Source organism: Tachyglossus aculeatus, chromosome 15, assembly GCF_015852505.1.
Source record: "Tachyglossus aculeatus isolate mTacAcu1 chromosome 15, mTacAcu1.pri, whole genome shotgun sequence".
Taxonomy (NCBI): Eukaryota; Metazoa; Chordata; class Mammalia; order Monotremata; family Tachyglossidae; genus Tachyglossus; species Tachyglossus aculeatus.
Genome location: NC_052080.1, coordinates 26483911 through 26504983, shown reverse-complemented (window position 1 = coordinate 26504983; position 21073 = coordinate 26483911). Strand labels below are relative to the sequence as shown.

Genomic DNA, 21073 nt, shown 5'->3' with positions numbered 1-21073 from the left:
AGACTTCAGTGGCCATGGATGTTGGGGCTATGTGCGCGTGCATGTGTGTTTCTCTTCTTCTTTAATCCATCTAGTTCTGCTGTTCATTTTACTTGTCCAGAGCAAGAGCGGCCCGTTTCATAAACGGTTCACGCTGTGCTTTCCCTGTCATCTTTGGGATCAGTCAATGGACTGACCCTTCGGGGCTAATCGTTACTATTTTTGGATAAGCTGCGGTCCTGGCCTCTTCGCATAAACGTTTTTCCCACTGACGGCTTGGACTTAGGAGACTTAGGCTCAAAGATGGAAGCCTTCGGGGAGGAAGCGGAAAAGGCCGGGCTCCCAATCACGCCCTTTCTGAGGGACTTGATGGGGCCTGCGTTGGCGTCGTGTGAACCGTGATCGCGGACGTTCAAACCGAGATGAGCCCTAGAGTGGCAGAGAGGCCTGCCGGCGTGAAAGGATGGAGCAAAGAGCCCGGGCTTTGGAGTCAGAGGTCGTGAGTTCAAATCCCGGCTCCACCACTTGTCAGCTGTGAGACTTTGGGCAAGTCGCTTCACTTCTCTGGGCCTCAGTTACCTCATCTGTAAAATGGGGATGAAGACTGTGAGCCCCCCCATGGGATCACCTTGTAACCTCCCTAGTGCTTAGAACAGTGCTTTGCACATAGTAAGCGTTTAACAAATACCAAAATTATTATTATTATTTTACAGGAGCGATCTGGTCCCTTCCCCGAGGGGCTGCCCTCCCAGGCCGAGGTCCGTACGAGTCGAGGACCCCTGACTTCACTGGGGCGAGACGCGGCTCGCTTCGGCAGCTGAGCAAGGGGGAAGGTTTGTCAACGGCCTAGCCCGGTTGCCCACTGCTCTGCTCGGCTGAGTGGGAAAAATGAGAATCTTGCAATCTTTGCAAATGCTCGTGTTCTCGAAAAAGGGAAAATCACTTCTCCAAATACCTAGGCAAAAATGGCAAGATTCAATTTCCTCTTTGTCCCTACAGGCGATGATATTTATTGAGTGCCTATGGTGCGCAGGGCGCTAAGCTGAGTGCTTGGGAGAGTAATTTAGAGTTAGTAGTTTCTGATCCCTGCCCTCAAGGGGTTTACAGTCGAGCCTCCCATAGATCTCTAAAATACCGTACTGTGTTTCACTCTGGAGCTAAAAGAATGCCCTTTTTAACACAAGTAAAACGCTCTACCCACAAACACTCACAAGGCCGAGGCTCTAGGCCAATCTCCACGAGTTACCACACCGAGCTGGTGGGGAATCTGATGGACCGGACTGAAAATAATGATTACCCGGAAGCAGCAATGGGAATAGACTTCCTCTACAAGAGTCTCTCTCTCCCTTCCCTGAGCTTCCCGTGGCTGTGGGTTTCTGCCTAAGCCTCCGGACTCCTCAGCTTGGATGGATGGGGCTGCTGATCTGCAGGGACCTGTTTTCGAGGCCTTCTGGGGCTCCGCTTCAAAACTCGGGCAAAAAAGGATGACAAAATTTGACCTGCACTTAGCACCGCCTGAAGGAAACCTCTGAGGGATCAAGACTTTCTTTGTTCTTTCCAACTGAAACGCTAAAATGTACAAAACGGGCTGCTCTTGCTCTGGGCAAGTACAATGAAGGGGAGAACTACATGGATTAAAGAAAAAGAAAAACACACACGCACACATACATAACCCCAACATCCATGGCCATTTGCCACTGAAGTCTACAAAGAAAAGAGAAAGACAAGCATCTGATGGGACAACGGTGAATAAGCTCTCACAGCTTTGGGGCCCAAATAAAGAGAAACCGTCTGACTGCCCCGAGGGACGTATACGCTCAAAGTTGACAGCATTTATAGGGTGAAAAAAAGAACAAACTTGCAGGTTCTTAAATTTACCTTAATAAACCTCTAAGTGAAAGAGCAGACTCGCCCAGGTGTTTCAGGCTCCCACCCCTGGGCAAAAGGCCACAGAAGGGGAAAAATCAAAGCCTCGAACCCTGATGCTTTCCCAAGAAATCACATCTGGACCAGCCCTGGCTGGGGTCCCGGGGTCAGAGACGACACCAACTCGGTGTCCGGCCCTCCGTACGGAGCCACCCGACCTTGAAAGCGGACCACCTCGACCTCGGATCCAGGCCAGGGAATCCCCGGGCACTGGCTTTCACCCGCACAGTCTCGGCCCCGGGTTCCGGCTGACCTCCCGCCTGGCAGGGCACGGGAGACTCCCGCTTCGGCCTGCTCCCATTGTTCCAGCCCGTGAATAGAAAAAGGCTCAGGAGCGGATTAGAGAGCAAAAACCCGGAATGGCTGTCCTGACCAAGCGGAGGTTGGAGGGAGGGATGGAGGGAGGGAGGAAAGGAAGAGGGAGGGAGGGAGGCGGGTCGGAAGGGAGAAAGAGAGGGAGGACGACGGACGGGTGGGTCGGCCGGCCGGCGGGGAGGTCAGGGTACCTGAGGATCCGCGGCAGGTTCTGCGTCAGAGCCGGCACGCCGGTCGAAATGGAAAAGTGCACCAGCAGCAGGACGGACAGCGACACCAGCACGGCGGAATTAATAACCACCGCCCCGCCAACGAAGCCAAACACAAACAGCAGCATGCAGCCCGGATTCATGGCGCTGTGCTGGCATGGTGAAAGGCCGCCACCGAGAAGGCTACCCGGGGGCCGAGGTGCGGGGGCGGGGGGGGGTCCTTCGGAGGGGAAGCCTGTCACTCAGCCGCCGCTACCACAAAAACAATGCCGTTGGCGGCAAGCGCTCTGCTCTCGGCTGGGCGCTGCAGCAGCTCCGGGGTGATGACATCATCCCGCTCTCCCCACCTCACAACCCGGAGCTGCCTCTGCCGCCGCCGCCGCCGTCGCTTTCTTCAGCATCTCTGCAGCAGCCCCGGGAGACGGCCGCCCGCCCGCCCGCCCGCCCGCCCGGTTAACTCTTCCCCTTCCTCCCCTCGGCGCCGGCTCCGCTCATTGGCTGCGGGGCTGGACATCAGGGTGATTGATTCGCAAAAGGCTGCCACATCAAACGGGCGCCCTGCTGGCCCTTTCAGCCCCGCTGCTCGGCAACGAAAGCGGTCCGGCCAGCCGGGCAATCTCCACGGGAAAACCAAAGTTTAGGCAGGGCCGCAAACCCCGCGGAAGAGACTCAAACGCCCGTCTCCGGGAACACGGAGCTCCGGCCGGCCGTACTTCCCAAGCGCTTAGTCCAGTGCTCTGCACACGGTAAGCGCTCAGTAAGTACGATCGAATGAATGAATGAATGAAATCCGAGACCCGGCTCTGCAGAAATGGCCCCGGTTTTCCCCATCCGCGGAAAAAGGCTGGTTGGGTTTCTTCTGCTCTGCCCTCTCCTACTGCATTCCAGGCAAACAACAGAGCTCTCTAACCGTTGTTCCAAGATGAAAGGACGGACTAAACGAACAAATGGCTGGAATTTTTTCCGCCTGTTTTGGGGAGTACTAGAGGATAAAGCTTACCTAATTCTATTGTGAGCTGTGGATTCCAGCTGATCAGTCCCAGTTAGCTGATGAAGTTTGGTTCTTTCTAAGTGCTCCATGTAATTATGTATCATCTATTTAGACAAGAAGAAGATGTGCAAATTAGAAAGAAAGCTCTCCGCAACTCGGTCATGGCTTATGTGGCTTATTTCTCTTAATGTCCTTGAGCTGTAGCCACTACCAAACAATTGAATTGCGGGGACGAGGGGAGAAGAAATAGAAAAAAAAAAAGATGAAAAAATAACGGATAGATCAAAATGCAAAAACTTTCGTTTGGAAATTACGGTATCGTTTAAGTCACCCGATAACTTACCTCAAACCTCTTTACAACCAGCCCCCAAATTTATCCCCAGGGTTGAAAATGGTATACAGAAGCTGACAGCTTTAGTTTATGATAAATCCCCACGAGGTCTTCCCCGAAAGGGAGGAGATTGGTTCTGAACAGGAATGCCCTTTTTCGAAACCCAGAAAGTAAACTGAGAACAGGAGCACTCTCCTGGGCAGAAAGACTTATCCCTTGGTGATTTTTCCTTCCCCTGAGAGAAAAAATGGGTGAAGGAGATTTAATCTTAATAAGCTCGTCCACTTCTTTTGGGCTTGTTTAAAGTAGATACTCGCAACACTTCAGCAAGCCATAAAGTTCAGTTTGACACCACGGATCTTATGACTTTTATGGAAGTTTCTCTCTCGATGGCAATGTAATGCCCCAGAAAGGCTGGCCTCCTAGCACTAGAAATGAGAATTGCCTGACTTGGGCTGGCGGAGGGGGGGGGAGGTTTATTTCTGGGAATTAATCAGGGTACGCTTAGTCTGGGATTCTTCAAAAACCAGTGAAGCCTTGAATGTTCCAGTTCACTCAATGAATGAATTAACGAATGAAGGGGCAAAATGATTTCTAATGCCAACGCCATGTGTTCAGAGTAACACGGTCCACAAGAAAAAAGAAATCTCGACCCCTCATCCCAGTTTCCAAGCATGCTCCTTTTTTCAGGCTTGCTTCTGACCCTCAAAACGTGCTAGTCGCAACCCAGAAGTCAATCACCAGATTTTTAGCCAGCAGTGACGCAAAACCCTTTCCCACAGAACCAAGGAAAACAAAGGCATGTGGCTCAGAAATTTAGAAAAGAATAGCTAATTACATTGCAGGGGCCCGCACGGGCACGGGCAGGTTCTGGGGTGAGCCAGCCTGGGAGGGAAGGGACGCTGCTACAGTCCAATTTGGAAACCTTCGTCATGGAGGCGGCTGTCGTCAGAACCTTTGTTGGGGAAGCAGTGTGGCCTGGTAATAATAATAATGATGATGGCATTTGTTAAGTACTTACTATGTGCGAAGCACTGTTCTAATAATAATAATAATAATAATGATGGCATTTATTAAGCGCTTACTATGTGGAAAGCACTGTTCTAAGTGCTGGGGAGGTTACAAGGTGATCAGGTTGTCCCACGGGGGGCTCACAGTCTTAATCCCCATTTTACAGATGAGGGAACCGAGGCCCAGAGAAGTGAAGTGACTTGCCCAAAGTCACACAGCTGACAAGTGGCGGGGCTGGGATTAGAACCCGTGACCTCTGGCTCCCAAGCCCGGGCTCTTTCCACTGAGCCACGCTGCTTCTCTAGTAGACAGAGCCCGGGCCTGGAGTAAGCGCTTAACAAGTACCACAATTATTATTATTATTAGAAGGTCATGGGTTCTAATCCCACCTCGGCCACTTATCTGCTGTGTGACCTTGGGCAAGCCGCTTCACTTCTCGGGGCCTCAGTGACCTCATCTGTAAAATTCATTCATTCAATCGTATTTATTGAGCGCTTACTGTGTGCAGAACCCCATGAGGGACATGGACTGTGTCCAACCTGATTAGCTTGTATCTATCCCAGGGCTTAGAATGGTGCCGGGCCCAAAGTAAGCGCTTAACAAATACCATTAAAAAAAAAAAAAGAGAGACCAAACCCTCTTGACTTCACTTCCGCTTGCCGCTTTGCACCTCAGTGGTGGTGGGGGGAGAGAAGGGGCAAGATTGGGGGCGGGAGGTCGTCAAGGGGGATGCATTCCTCAGAAAGTCCCCTGTTCAAGTAGGTGGTCGGTAATACGTCAAATAAAGAGGATTCCAGACTGTGAGCCCGCTGTAGGGTAGGGACTGTCTCTATGTGTTGCCAACTTGTACTTCCCAAGCGCTTAGTACAGTGCTCTGCACACAGTAAGCACTCAATAAATACGATTGATTGATTGATTAAAGAAAAACACTTAACACCACGTACTGAGTGCCTACTGAGTGCAGAGCACTGCACTAAACGCTTGGGAGAGTTCGGCAGAATCAAGACATCCGTTCCCTGCCCTTCAAGCAGCATGATCTAGACTGTCAGCCCGCTGTTGGGTAGGGACCGTCTCTATATGTTGCCAACTTGTACTTCCCAAGCGCTTAGTACAGCGCTCTGCACTCAGTAAGCGCTCAATAAATACGGTTGAATGAATGAACGAATGAGTGGAGACCATTCACCCGTCGAGGGAGGGTGAAAAAGACAGAATTAGCTGTGTTTCTCCCCTTCTGACAGAGGTCGGGCAGATCCCAGGCACAGAGCGGGGGCCGCCTGGCCACGGGATCACAGAAGGGTCAGTGAGGGGCGATCGGCGGGGAGGGGGACAGGGGAGAGGTGCCGCCGGACACAAGTGGCGTTGAGCCCGGCTGAGGATTTCTTCACGGGGCTGGAGGGACGGAGGGGTCACGGTCCATAGAAGGGGGTCACCTCGAGAGGCGGCCCCAGCTTTGCCGTGCAAGCGGAAGACGGGAAGGAAAGGGCTCGGGGCCTGGACCACCGCTGCAGCCCTTGGTGGCATGTGGCATGGGGGCCACCGTGGACTTGGCTGATAATATGCTCTCTTTTTTAAAGGAAGAGCCCCAACGCTAGGCCTAAGTGGAAGGGCCCCCTTGCCTCAGGACACAGGGTAGCTGCACTGCCGAATCAACTGGCCAGCCGGCCGGCCGGTCCTATTTATTGAGTGTCTACTGTGGGCAGGGCACTGTACTAAGCACTCGGGACAGTACAATATAATAACAGACACATTGCTTGCCCACAGTGAGTTTACAGTCTAGAGGGGGAGAATCCACTCATGCAGGGTGCTGGAAGGGAGAGAGGGTGACCCCGAGCCACTCAACTCCGGGGATGGCTCCTTCCCCGGTCACCCCGCCGCCGAATCGGGGAGGGGTCCCACAGGTTGGGGGATGGAAGCTGGATTAATCAGGCCATTGGGGGAGGGAGGGGAGCGGGCGAACGGCAAAAGTCCCCCATGTTCCGTAGCCCAGGCCAAGAGCAAGGCAACCCACATACGGACAAGGGCAGAGCCGCAGGCCTCTGAATCTCGGGAAGGAGCTCGGCCTTCTCCCCGTCAGCTAGCCACCGGCCGGGGCCGCGGGCCCTGGGGCTCCTCAGAAATGAGCCTCGAGGGATTGGGGAGCGGGCCTTTGAGTCGCTCCGGGCCGTCGGAGGGTGGACGGGCCAGGCCCCGCCTCACCTTGGGGCAATTTCTGGTCCTCGGAGGAGGGCAAATGACTCGAGTTGGGACGTGGCCTGCAGACCCTTGCTGGTGCTTGCCGGGGAGAGCCAGGGGAAGGCAGATGGGACGTGGGAAGGGAGGCTATATTCGGACCGGCGAGCCGGAGAGAAAGAACCGAACCACCGAGAGGCGAAAGGGGAGAGGCTTAAAGAACGCCCGAGGGTAGAATGGACCCAACAGGGAGGGAGGCGGTGGGAGCAAAGACGGGGCAGATGAGATCAGCAAAGTGGATCATCCACGTCAAAGGAGCCTATAGATTTCAAGACTCAAGATTCAGGTGGACCACTACACGGGGACTCCGGGGAAGGTGGTTTAAGAATGGACTTTTCTGGGACAGATCAAAGGATGTCGCCACCATCACCAGTGGGATTGACTGAGTACCCACTGAGTGTGAGGTACAGTACTGAGGTCCCGGGAACAGCCCCCAGAAACGAGGCCCAAAATCCCCGGCTTCCTGGGGCTTCTCTCTCCGGGCTCTGACCCCCCCACTACAATCTGGGCTGCGGCTCTGGGGTCCCGGGAGACGACCACCCTTGCTCTAGGCCTCGCCTTCGGACTCCTCGGTGGGGGCTCATCAGTGGAATGAGCTCCGATTCCTCATCACCGACAGCATTTCCCGAGGTCCTTCCGAGCGCTCCGCCAATCTACGTGGCAAACTCGGGCTCTCCCCTCGAGAAGCTTACCATCTAAGGAGACAGACCGGAAGATGCAGATTACCATCGGTATAGCAGGTGGAAGCGTGACAGGAAAGGCACGAATGATACCGTACCCCAGTAGGCCATCGATGCAAATAGACGGATCACAAACGAGTGCCACTTTTAGGAAGGCGGGGAAGTGGTCGGGGAATACTTTAGGGGCATTCCCGTCGGCCGCTTAGGGTGCTTAGAGATTCGAACTGTGGGGCCAACAGACTGGATGGGGACAGGTGCTGGAGGCAGGGAGAGGCCGGTGAGGAGGCTGGGGTGCCAATCCAGCAGGGATGGGACAACAACTTCCATCAGGGTGGCAATGGGAAGGATGGAGAGGAAGCCGTCTCCTCGTCCACAGGCAAAACCAACGAGGCGGTCCACCTTAACAGCCCAAACACCTCCATGCTTTCTCCACGGGATCTGGGTTTCCTGGCCGGTGGCCAACTTCCTCCTTCGAGGAGGCCCTTTTGACCTGCATGGTCACCGAAAAAAAGTTTAGGATCTGATTTGAATGTGGTAGAGATTGAGCAGGACGCCCGGCCCCGCGGACAGGCCTCGATGCTGCCCACTGGAATGCTCACTCAGCCCGGGAGGTTTGTCTATTTCCCAGGCTCCTTTAATAATAATGATGGCATTTATTAAGCGCTTACTATGTGCAAAGCACTGTTCTAAGCGCTGGGGAGGTTACATGGTGATCAGGTTGTTCCACTTTCGGCTCACAGTCCTCATCCCCATAAGGTAAAGGCACAGAGAATTTAAGTGACTTGCCCAAAGCCACACAGCTGACGATCGGTGGAGCTGGGATTTGAACCCCTGACCTCTGACTCCAAAGCCCGGGCTCTTTCCACTGAGCCACGCTGCTTCTCCGATCAGTCTAGTCAGTGAGGCACAGAAACACTGGGTGTGCAGAATTATTCTCATTCAGATGAGAGCCGGCTGATTATTATGATTATTGCATCTGTTAAGCTCTGGGGTAGACACAAGTTAATCAGGAGGACACGGTCCCTGTCCCACAATAGGCTCACGGTTGAAGCATAAAGGAGAGAAGGAGAAAGGGTATTGAATCCCCATTTTACAGATGAGGAACGGAGGCACAGAGAAGTAAAGTGACTTGTCCCAGCTCACACAGCAGACAACTTGCAGAGCCAGGCTTAGAACCCAGGTCCTCCGATTCCCAGGCTCGGGCTCTTTCCACTAAGACACAAATGTCCCCTAGATCCCACTTCCCACCTGGGTCCACCCCAGCGCGTAGTACAACCAAGGCACACAGTACCACAAAAAACAAAGACAAAACCCCAAATTACGGTGACTACGTTTCCAGGGAATTTTACTGCGCCCCAAATGTTTGCAGGGCAAATTTATTCACTCCAACATGCACATTATAAGGAGAACCCCGAGGCTTACCTCTGTGTGTCTCTGATGTAGTGCATTGTATTCCTTTTTCAGTTCAGCCTCTCGCTCCTCTAACCGGCCAACTGAAATAAAATGGATACAAAAAATGGGATTACGAGCCCAATTTTGCTAACTAAGGGAATCTGGGGGGGAGAAAATTCTGCACTGAAACCAGATTTTCACAATTCCAAATCAGCTCTGGGTCGAGGCATACCGGCTGAGAGACAGAAGAGAGGCAATAACATTTCATTCCTCCTTCATCCTTAAGACGCTCAAGGGATTTCCTTCTATTGTACTATGAAGCGGAAAAAAATGGTATCTTTCAAAAACATACAATATTGCTAATTGGCTCTGGAGAACTCCCCATCTGATTTAATCAATCATATTTACTGAACACTTATGCTCTGCACCATTTTAAGCGCTTGGTAGAGCACAATGTAACCAAGTCGGTAAAAACGTTCCCTTCTCCCACTCTAGAGGGAGAGATAAATAATACATACAAATTACAGAAACAATAACAATAATTGTGGCATTTGCTAAGTGCTTTCGACGTGCCGGGGGCTATACTAAGCGCTGGGGTGGATGCAAGCAAATCGGTTTGGACGGAGTCCTTGTCCCACATGGGACTCACAGTCTTAATGCCCATTTTATAGATGAGGTAACCGAGGCACGGAGAAGTTAAATGAACTGCCAGGGTCCCAGAGGAGGCAAGTGGCAGAGCCGGAATCAGAACCCAGGTCCTTCTCACTCCCAGGCCTGGGCTCCATCATTTGGGCCGCGTTGCTTACATGTGAGAAGCAGCGTGGCTCAGTGGAAAGAGCCCGGGCTTTGGAGTCAGAGGTCATGGGTTCAAACCCCGGCTGCGCCGACTGTCAGCTGTGTGACTTTGGGCAAGTCACTTCACTTCTCTGGGCCTCAGTTATCTCAACTGGATAACGGGGATGAAGACTGTGAGCCCCCCCAGGGACAGTCTGATCACCTTGCAACCTCCCCAGCGCTTAGAACAGTGCTTTGCACATAGTAAGCGCTTAATAAATGCCATTATTATTATTCTCTGGGCCTCAGCTATCTCATCTGTAAAATGGGGATGAAGACTGTGAGCCCCCCCAGGGACAGCCTGATCACCTTGCAACCTCCCCAGCACTTAGAACAGTGCTTTGCACATAGTAAGTGCTTAATAAATGCCATTATTATTATTATTATTCTCTGAGCCTCAGTTATCTCATCTGTAAAATGGGGATGAAGACTGTGAGCCCCCCGAGGGACAACCTGATCACCCTGCAACCTCCCCAGCGCTTAGAAGAGTGCTTTGCACATAGTAAGTGCTTAATAAATGCCATCATCATTAAGTCGTCAGAACAAATGGAATTAAAGCTAAATTAAGCACCTTGTGACCTCCTCAGCGCTTAGAACAGTGCTTTGCACATAGTAAGCGCTTAATAAATGCCATCGTTATTATTAAGTCGTCAGAACAAATGGAATTAAAGCTAAATTAAGCACCTTGTGACCTCCCCAGCGCTTAGAACAGTGCTTTGCACATAGTAAGCACTTAATAAATGCCATCATTATTATTGTCGTCAGAACAAATGGAATTAAAGCTAAATTAAGTACCTTGTGACTTCCCCAGTGCTTAGAACAGTGCTTTGCACCTAGTAAGTGCTTAATAAATGTCATCATTATTATTAAGTCATCAGAACAAATGGAATTAAAGCTAAATTAAGCACCTTGTGACCTCCCCAGAGCTTAGAACAGTACTTTGCACATAGTAAGCGCTTAATAAATGCCACTATTATTAAGTCATCAGAACAAATGGAATTAAAGCTAAATTAAGCACCTTGTGACCTCCCCAGAGCTTAGAACAGTGCTTTGCACATAGTAAGCGCTTAATAAATGCCATCATTATTATTACATAAGTGTTATGGGGCCGAGAGGGGTGAATAAGGGAAGCAAATCCACATGCAAACACAGGAATCCAAACACTGGATTACAGACCTAAGAAATCTTTCCCCAATATACACAGCCCGCTAGATGACAGGGTAATGTGCTTATTATTATTTTAATCATAGTACTATTTCGGAGTAGCTCTTCTCCCCATCCCCAAAAATAAAGCTTTTCAGGATTATTTCAGGATTTCAGGATTATTACTGGGAGGCTCACATGGCTCAGTGGAAAAGAGCCCGGGCTTTGGAGTCAGGGGTCATGGGTTCGAATCCCAGATCCGCCACTTGTCAGCTGGGTGACTTCGGGCAAGTCACTTAACTTCTCTGGGCCTCGGTTACCTCAGCTGTAAAATGGGGATGAAGCCTGTGAGCCCCACGTGGGACAACCTGATCACCTTGTATCCCCCCAGCGCTTAGAACAGTGCTTTGCACCTAGTAAGCGCTTAAAAAATGTCCAGCGCTTAGAACAGTGCTTTGCACATAGTAAGCATTTAACAAATACCATTATTATTATTATTATTCCTCTCACGACTATAGCGCCCTCTTCTGGAACTTGTTTTAAGTGCGTTATTTGTATTTCACCCAACACTAGTACTAAGCAAGCAATCATTTATTATTACTCTTATTATTATTCATTCAATCGTATTTACTGAGCGCTAGGTGTAGAGCACTGTACTAAGCGCTTGGGAGACTACAATACATCAGAGTCGGTAGATGTGTTCCCTGCCCACAACGAACACTGTGTTAAGCGGTGGGGCAGATAAAAAGGCAATCAGACTGGAACCAGTCCTGTCCCACAAGGGGTTCATTCATTCATTCATTCAATCGTATTTATTGAGCGCTTACTGTGTGCAGGGCACTGGGCTAAGCGCTTGGGAAGTACAAGTTGGCAACATAAGTTCAGCCTAAGGAGGAAGACTAAGGATCAAAGTATCGGGGCCTCAGTTTCCTCCTCTGTAAAATGGGGACCAATTTGAGAAGCAGCATAGGATGAGAAGCAGCGTGGCTCGATGGCGAGAGCCAGAGGTCATGGGTTCAAATCCCAGCTCTGCCAATGGTCAGCTGTGTGACTCTGGGCAAGTCACTTCACTTCCATTTATTTATTTATTTATTTTACTTCTACATATCTATTCTATTTATTTTATTTTTGTTAGTATGTTTGGTTTTGTTCTCTGTCTCCCCCTTTTAGACTGTGAGCCCACTGTTGGGGAGGGACTGTCTCCCTATGTTGCCAACTTGGGCTTCCCAAGCGCTTAGTCCAGTGCTCTGCACACAGTAAGCGCTCAATAAATACGATTGATTGACTGATTGATTGATTCTCTGGGCCTCAGTTACCTCATCTGGAAAATGGGGGTGAAGACTGAGAGCCCCCTGTGGGACAACCTGATCGCCGTGTAGCCTCCCCAGCACTGAGAACAGTGCTTTGTACATAGTAATTGCTTAATAAATGCCATTATAATAATAATAATAGTAATAATAATAATTATTATTATTATTATTATTACTATTATTATTATTACTAGGTCACAGGGAGTTGGCCAATGGCAGAGCAGGGATTAGAAGCAGGCCACAGGCCGCACTGCCCCCTGGCGGCCATCCGGGGCACCGATGGCAGAGAAGCCAGGCCCCAGCCCCGCAGCGTGACCCTGGGTATGACATTTTCCACGATTTTATAATAATAATAATAATAATAATAACAGTGGCATTTATTAAGCGCTTACTATGTGCAAAGCACTGTTCTAAATCACTTTTCCCAGTGGTTCTTCTATTTTCTGATCCCTCGAAAAGACAAACTAATATCCAGCTTGCTTTGCAAGAGGGACCAATCTGCTGGCTTTTGCTCCCCAGTCCTTTCTTACTTTTATTATTTGGTCTTCCCACCATCAAACTCTTCCCCGCTTCCCTGCTGGGCTGGAGGACATCAGGGGCGTGTGCCTGGGCCCCAGAACCACCATGGGCATAATGTCAGTCCCGGAGAAAACAGCTTCCGGAGGGAAGACCCCAAAGTTTGGTTTTTTAAAAATGAAAACCAGTAAATGAGCGATCATTGCCCGGGTAGCCCCCTGAGCGAGGATGCACCGTCCTGGGGCATTTCCTCAAAACGAGCGAAATCTGAACTTACACGCTTTGCTACCACAGTGAGATTTCTTGTCAGCTTATACGAAGGCAACAAAAATAATTTCTGGGAATAAGGGGCAACTTTTTTGACGTTTTATCCCTCCATCAATGCTGGCTTTGAAATTCCTCCGACCCTCCTAGTTCCAAAGAACTCCCACCAGTCAAAAAATGAGCTCTACAAGTGTCTCTCCTAAAGAGAATTTGTTCTTTCACGTGACTGAGAGTGTCGGGTCCAGCATTTCCATATTTTACACCTAGGACGGTACTGAACTGCCGTGCGCGACCCTACATACGCGGCGAGGTGGCTTCCTAAATACTTTACTACAGCCCAGTCCACATTCAAGCACATGCTATTCTCCGGAAACTCAATTCCAAGAACAATGGCTTTGGGGTCCTAGAAGCAAATTCCATTAGCAGTGATCCTCAGGATGGAACAAGGGACACAAATGCCTACGTGGCTCTGGATAGGAGTGGGCCCTGGGCGGCGTGCTCCTCTTTTTGGCCGACAGCCCCCCATGCTCAGAAAGAAGAAAATTCCAGCCATCGGCAGGATTCGTCTGGATTCTTCTAGACTGTGAGCCCGTTGTCGGGTAGGGACCGTCTCTACATGTTGCCGACTAGTACTCCCCAAGCACTTAGTACAGTGCTCCGCACTCAGTAAGCGCTCAATAAATACAACTGAACGACTCGAGAAAGCATCGAGGTTCATTCCAGTGTGGAACATAAGCAGTAAACTCAACACACTGTATAATCTCCAAATTAAGAACACCTGTCTACATGTTTTGTTTTGTTGTCTATCTCCCCCTTCTAGACTGTGAGCCCGCTGCTGGGGAGGGACCGTCTCTATATGTTGCCGACCTGTACTTCCCAAGTGCTTAGTACAGTGCTCTGCACACAGTAAGCTCTCGGTGGAAAGAGCCCGGGCTTTGGAGTCACAGGTCATGGGTTCAAATCCTGGCTCCGCCAACTGTCAGCTGTGTGACTTTGGGCCAGTCGCTTTACTTCTCTGGGCCTCAGTTACCTCGTCTGTAAAATGGGGATTAAGATTGTGAGCCCCCTTTGGGACAACCTTGTCACCTCCCCAGCACTTAGAACAGTGCTCTGCACATAGTAAGTGCTTAATAAATGCCATTATCATTATTATTGTTAATAATAATAAATACGACTGACTGAATGAATGAATAAGGAATGGAGTGAGGAAGTGGAGAGAGAGGCAATAGCTATCAGAGATGCATTCAAGTTCTACAGCTGTATTTCACCATTTCCATCAGGGCTTCTGATTTTCAGGCCTCAAGCCTTCCCCAGCTCTGACAAAGTTCACCATTAAAATCCGGAAGAATCTCCGCGACCGCCCCCATGACAAGCGGTCCTTCGCTCTGCCTAACCCGAGAGACAAAGCGCCTCCATCTTTGGGGATGAAACCATTCTTCAACAAGAACAACAACAACAACAACACAACAAGAAAGCATCAGCTCTGAAGAGGGAAGGTCTCAGTGATCGTGTGAACGCACCTCTCTTCTCTGCGTTAAAACACCACGTTCCAACCTGTACCCAGCCTCGGTTTGCGTGGCCAGCTAGAGATTTCGTTTCTCCAGGCCCAAGATTCCCCAGGTTTTCCTGCTTTAAGGCACCCTTGAATCAAAATTCAGTGTTTCCATAAAACCTCTCCTCCTACCAACAACGTCCCTTGACACGCCAGACTTTAGGTACGGATTGTTGGAGATCCACCTTCAGTTCAGTCATACGTGAAAATGTAGATGACGTAGCTCAGAGACCCGAGAGGTCCTGAGAGAGGTGGGGACAGGCTTGACGGCAGGAGAAATGGCTCTTCTAACCCATTTTGGCTCTTGGGATCCACTTTTCATTTCCTTGCGCTAACTTGAAGCCATTGGCTTCGTCCCCCCAGCTTCCCCTCCCCAAAGGCTTTGCCCCTCATCTTTTGGTCAGCTCGCCCACCTGCCCCTTCCTTTTGGAGTCCAATAGGGTGGGCTGTAAATGGACTTGCCGAGATGGTGGCTCCACTGCTCGGGCCTGCATCGGGCTCCGAGGCTGGAAGCCACTGGGGCCCTTTCTCCGCAACTGACGCCAGAGGAGGGGCTGCCACCCTTGGAAACCCCCCCGCCTCCTGTGGTATTTTTTTTAACGCTGATTAGGTGCCAGGCACTGTACTAAGCGCTGGGTAAGATAAAAGGTAATCAGGTTGGACACAATCCAAGTCCCACATCCGGGGGCGGGTAACGGGACACAGTCTCAAATCCCATTTTACAGACGAGGTAACTGAGGCACAGAAAAATGAAGCGACTCGTCCAAGATCAAAGAGCAGATGAACTCAGGCCCTTCTGACTCCCGATCTCTCACACTCTTATAATAATAATATAATACGATGGCATTTATTAAGCGCTTACTATGTGCAAAGCACTGTACTAATCCATTGGGTCACTCGGCTTCTCCCGTACGTGCCGTATCTCTCAATGCCCCCCTCACCCCCAGTCTGCCCTGGCACCCAAGGGCACCCATTCTACAGCACCTCGGTAGCACCAAAAGTTTGAAAGCCCCCTGTAGACAAGAGAAGCAGCATGGCTCTATGGAAAGAGGAAGGGCTTGGCAGCCAGAGGTCATGGGTTCAAATCCCGGCTCCGCCAATTGTCAGCTGTGTGACTTTGGGCAAGTCACTTAACTTCTCTGTGCCTCAGTTACCTCATCTGGAAAATGGGGATGAAGACTGTGAGCCCCACGTGGGACAATCTAATCACCTTGCATCCTCCCCGGCGCTTAGAACAGTGCTTTGCACATAGTGAGCGCTTAACAAATGCTTAACAAACAAGTGATCACATCTATCCACTCTATTATACTCTCTCAAGCATATAGAATAGGGCTTTGCACACACTAATGTTCAATAAATATCAGTGCCTGATTGATTTTTTTTTTTTGCCTGTCTCCCCCTTCTAGACTGTGAGCCCATTGTTGGCTCTGTATGTTGCCGATTTGTACTTCCCAAGTGCTTAGTACAGTGCTCTGCACACAGTAAGCGCTCAATAAATACGATTGATTGATTGATTTGACTTGAGGTAGCCTGGTTCTGTTGCTGGCCTCCCTAGGGCTCTCAGAGTATCTACAGGGTAGTCACGGGTTCTCCGCAAAACTTCCCGAACAGGACAACGTGAGGGCAGGATTCGTGGCTCAAAGCAGGGTCTGTCTCCTCGGAACTTGAACTTGAGAAGCAGCGCGGCTCAGTGGAAAGAGCCCGGGCTTTGGAGTCAGAGGTCACGGGTTCAAATCCCGGCTCTGCCAACTGTCATTCATTCATTCATTCAATCGTATCTGTTGAGCGCTTACTGTGTGCAGAGCTTGGGAAGTACAAGTTGGCAACATATAGAGATGGTCCATACCCAACAGCGGGCTCACAATCTAGAATTGTCAGCTGTGTGACTTTGGGCAAGTCACTTAACTTCTCTGTGCCTCAGTTACCTCATCTGCAAAATGGGGATTAAGACTGTGAGCCCCTCGTGGGACAACCTGATCACCTTGTAATCCCCCCGGGGCTTAGAACAGTGGTTTGCACATATAAGCGCTTAATAAATGCCATTAAAAAAAAAACAAAACACAAAACTTGTCTAGGAGCCAAAAGTCAGTCTCAATGTGCAGCAGATTCTCTCTCTCATCTTGGGTGGTGAAACCCACTTGGGAGAAGCCAATTTTCCAGACCCCCGAGAGGCAGAGGACCCGAGTCCTGTTTCTAACTCACAGCGAGGTTCGGAAGGCCTCTTGAACCCCACGTGAGGCTCAGGCATTCCCTCCGTGCTCCCCCATAGTCCCGGAACAATCAAAAATGTGAACCTCCCATAGTCAGGGGGAACCCACAGAATCTGTTCTGACCATCACTTCTTGATAAGAAACGTGACTTGCAACTGTACGGTTTATCGTCATGTGACAACTGAAGGGCTTTGGGCGGTAGGAAACCGGAGGGCCCTGAGAAGTTGAACTTCCCAGTCTCAGGGGAAGAAGAGAAAGCTGGAAGGATCCCAGCGGGACTCTCTTCTTGCTTCAGGGGGGAGGGAGCGGGGGCTGAAGAGGCTGACGCCTGCCCAGAAAGGACAGCGTGGGCACTAACTAGTCCAGGGACTTGGAATGGTCTGATAGAAGGATCAGTCCTAGGCAACAGGAGAAGGAGCGTGGCTTAGTGGATACGGCACAGGCTTGGGAGTCCGAAGGATCTGGGTTCCGATCCTGGCTCTGTCGCACGTCTGCTGTGTGACCCTGGGCAAATCACTTAACTTCTCTGAGCATCTGTAAATTGGGATTAAGAGCGTGAGCCCCGTGTGGGACAGGGACCGCGCCCAACCACATTAACGTGTATCTACCCCGGCGCTTTGAACAATGCTTGGCACGAGAGAAGTGCTTAACAAGTACTACTAGTATTATTATTTGTGCTATTAAACTTGGGGAAATCCGAAAAGAGATTCGGAGAAGCAGGGTGGCTTTGCGGAAAGAGCACGGACCTGGGAATCGGGGGACCTGGGTTCGAAAACTGGTTCTGCCACGTGCCAGCTGTGTGACCTTGGGCAAGTGACTCCGCTTTTGGGTTCCTCAGTTTCCTCACCTATAAAATGGGGATTCAATACCTGTTCTCCCTCCTGCATATACCGCAAGCCCCACGCGGGACAGGGACTACTTTCAGCGTGGCTCAGTGGAAAGAGCACGAGTTTTGGAGTCAGAGGTTGTGGGTTCAAATCTTGGCTCTGCCACTTGTCAGCTGTGTGACTTTGGGCAAATCACTTAACTTCTCTGGGCCTCAGTTCACTCATCTGTAAAATGGGGATTAAGACTATGAGCCCCCCGTGGGACAACCTGATCACTTTGTAACCTCCCCAGCGCTTAGAACAGTGCTTTGCACATAGTAAGCGCTTAATAAATGCCATTATTATTATTATTATTCAGCCCGATTATCTTGACCCACACTTAGTACAGGGCTTGACGCATAGCAAGAACTTAACAGATATCATTATTATTATTATTATTGCCCCTGCCTTCGGCCCGATTGTGGAATGAGGCGGCCCTCCAGAGGCTGGAGTTCGGTGTGGGCTCAAGCTGGCCCTGACTCACGAGAACAATTAGGTCAAGGCAGGGGCGACTGGTCAACCAAGAGCTTAGTATAGTGCTCCGCACACAGTAAGCGCTCAATAGATACGATTGAATGAATGAGCCAGGTCCAGGCTGGGCTCTCCCAAAATCAACAGGTTACGCGGCCCTTGGGCTGGGAATCCCAGCAAGGCAAAGGGAAAGATCAGGTTTTCTGGTTTTAAGCACGGCAGAGGGAGGCCTAGTGTGAGCCAGAATCCGCAGGCCCAAGTCCGAGCGGCCTCTGCAGCAGTCAGGGCGCAAGGGGTGGGGGTCTCCGCTGGCCGGTTATCAGGGGGGGTGAACGCAATGTCCACGTCCACGCAGGGCTCTACGTTTGCACCCATGGTCCTCGCCCAAATCTAGCAAACCCAGGGGCACATTAAGGAGTTGCCGGCCACTTGGGGATCCCCACCCCAACCCCCAGGGAACCCCAGGTTTTCCGGTGGCTTCCAGGGAGGGGCCGGGCCCTGAGACGCCAATGGGAGGACACAGAGGAGCAGAGGCTGCACGGGTAGCGCTGTCTGGATGCACAGGGAGACCGAGGTACGAAGCAGAACCGAGGCAACTCACGCGGTTGGGGGAGCGACGGGGGAAAGGTGGGGGAACTCGGGATGACCCAGCAGCGGCGACCCCAAGCGCATCCCCGGGCCCCGTCGGAGGCCGCGACGAGACACCGAGCTGGGAGGAGCTCTCTTGGGCAGCAAACTTAGGAGCAGATGAAGTTCCACTTACTCTGGTCAGCATAGTTTTTTGCTTTGAGTTCAAGCTGGCGGGTTTGGGACTCTAAGGATTCCACTCGGATCTGTAAGTCCTTTTTTTCCTGTTCTTGGGAATCTTCAAATTCAATGAATTTCTAATAAAGAAAGACAGATATTTTCATTATAGACACGGAACATTCACTTGGCCTTTTCCATCCCGCCCCAAACCCCCCCGCGTGTCGCGGGAGCAGGGGACCGAAGCAGGGACTCCACACCCAGGATCCGGCCTCCACGAAGCCCGGGCCGATTGGGAGTTGGCTTTCCAAATTCCGGACCGCGGCCACGGCGGCGAGGGGAGGCCCGGATGCCAGGCCCTATCGGCTAAGGAAAGGAAACTGTGAAATCTTCCCACCACTGGCTCCAAGGGGGAAGAGGGCCGATGGGTTCCCTGACGAGGCCGCTGCCACGTCGCCGTCATCGGAACCGTCTTGTCCGAGTCCCCTTCCTCTGAGAAATCACTGCCAGCCACCTGCCCGCAGCCCTCCAATCACCCATCCCTTCCTCCTGGGCAGCGGAGACTCCCTGCTTTCAATTTAGAGGAGGATCAGCAATAAAGAGGAAGGAAAAAGAACTCAACCTACAAGGCACCTCGCTCTTTGGCCATTGACCCCATCCCCGCCGTGATTTTTCTGAACGAATCCCACTGAAGAACGGTTTTGGGTTTGCCCGGAACGACAGACCTTTCGGTCTTTCTGATAACCTATGCCTCATTGTGGTTCAGCTGGCAGACCGACGCTCGAGGCTTGGCGCTTACAGAAGAGATCTTAATTCCAAGCCCGGGGAAGAACTTCACTGTCCACACACGCTTTACACGCCAGGTCAAGGTCCCCTTTAAATGGCATAATCCGTTCGCTTTGATAAGAACACCACCACCCCAGCTGGATCGTTATGGAGCTTGACACAGTATCTTAAAATAGAGTGATGGGAGCCCAGAAATATGCAGGGTGTGGTGTCAGGCAAAGGAGAGGTGAGGAAAGCTGGCTGAGAAATGCTAATTAAATAGGGGATAGAGAGAGAGGGAGGGAGAACGTCCAGGGTTCTCCACATTCAAAGGAAGCAGAGCTACCATGAGATTTCATCTGGCTAGCGCGGTTTTGGTTGCCAGCCAGTCTCTTGGCCCCCTACATCCGTACTCCTTTTACCCGTGGAGTTTTTCCTCCCCGGGCAAGGCAGTCCTGATCCAGGGAGCATCCCCATCTTGGAATGGGGAGGGTGCTAACCCACCAGATGCACAGGGGAAATTCTGTGAGGAATTCTGTGACTGTGAATTCTGCTCTCCAAAGCCACGGGCCCTAAGTTTACGATCGATCGCTCTATCTTTCTATCTATCGGTTTTATCTGGGGAGAGACAAAGAGCAAAGTGGTCAGGGTCCCTGGCCTCCCCTCTGGACGACGGAAGTAATCCAAGCATCACATCCAGCCATCTCGGGAGAGACCTACAAAAGTTGGATGAGAGGCTTCAGTGCCAGAAAAATAGAGATAAAGGGGAGGGTCTGGCTGAAAGACAAAAAATGTACAATTTTCAAATGTGCTAAAGGTTTCCTTCTATGAGCTAAGCACCATGTGGAAATTAGGGTTCAGACTGAGATCTCAATAAAGCACTTTTTTCCCTTCAAATGCACCCAGGGATAGTTGCCCATTGACAGTTATCAAAGGCAAGCATAAATAAGAACCGGGCAGAGTCGGAACTCTAGAAAACGTCCCGCAAAAAGAGTCACAGCCTTTCCGGAGGGCTTTACGGCGGCAGATGTTTTGTTCTGTTGTCTGTCTCCCCCTTCTAGACCGTGAGCCCGTTGTTGGGAAGCGACCCCGTGGCGCCGACTTGTACTTCCCAAACGCTTAGTACAGTGCTCTGCACACAGTAAGCGCTCAATAAATATGATTGAATGAATGAATTGCTGCCGCCCAGCCGGAGCCTGGCCTATCACTGGCAGATCGGGAGAAGCAGGGTGGCTTGGTGGATTGAGTACAGGCCTGAAAGTCAGAAGGACATGGTTTCTAATCCCCATTCTGCCACATGCCCGCTGGGTGACCTTGGGAGCGCCACTTAACTTC

General features: G+C 51.0%; 1 protein-coding gene across 8 annotated transcripts in view; it reads right to left on the bottom strand.

The window, feature by feature from the left end:
- Nucleotides 1-21073, bottom strand: part of SPAG9 (sperm associated antigen 9) — a 74535-nt gene that overhangs the window by 38770 nt on the left and 14692 nt on the right. For 4 of the 8 annotated variants that reach the window (XM_038757353.1, XM_038757355.1, XM_038757354.1 and 1 more), the window contains exons 2-4: nucleotides 18993-19113; nucleotides 9094-9164; nucleotides 3430-3524 (exon numbers count right to left, since the gene is read on the bottom strand). In XM_038757353.1, the coding sequence (XP_038613281.1) occupies nucleotides 3430-3524; nucleotides 9094-9164; nucleotides 18993-19113 (287 nt within the window). Of the gene's footprint in view, nucleotides 1-2411; nucleotides 2749-3429; nucleotides 3525-9093; nucleotides 9165-18992; nucleotides 19114-21073 lie in introns of those variants that run through there. The other 4 variants (XM_038757357.1, XM_038757359.1, XM_038757358.1 and 1 more) reach the window with 2 other exon arrangements.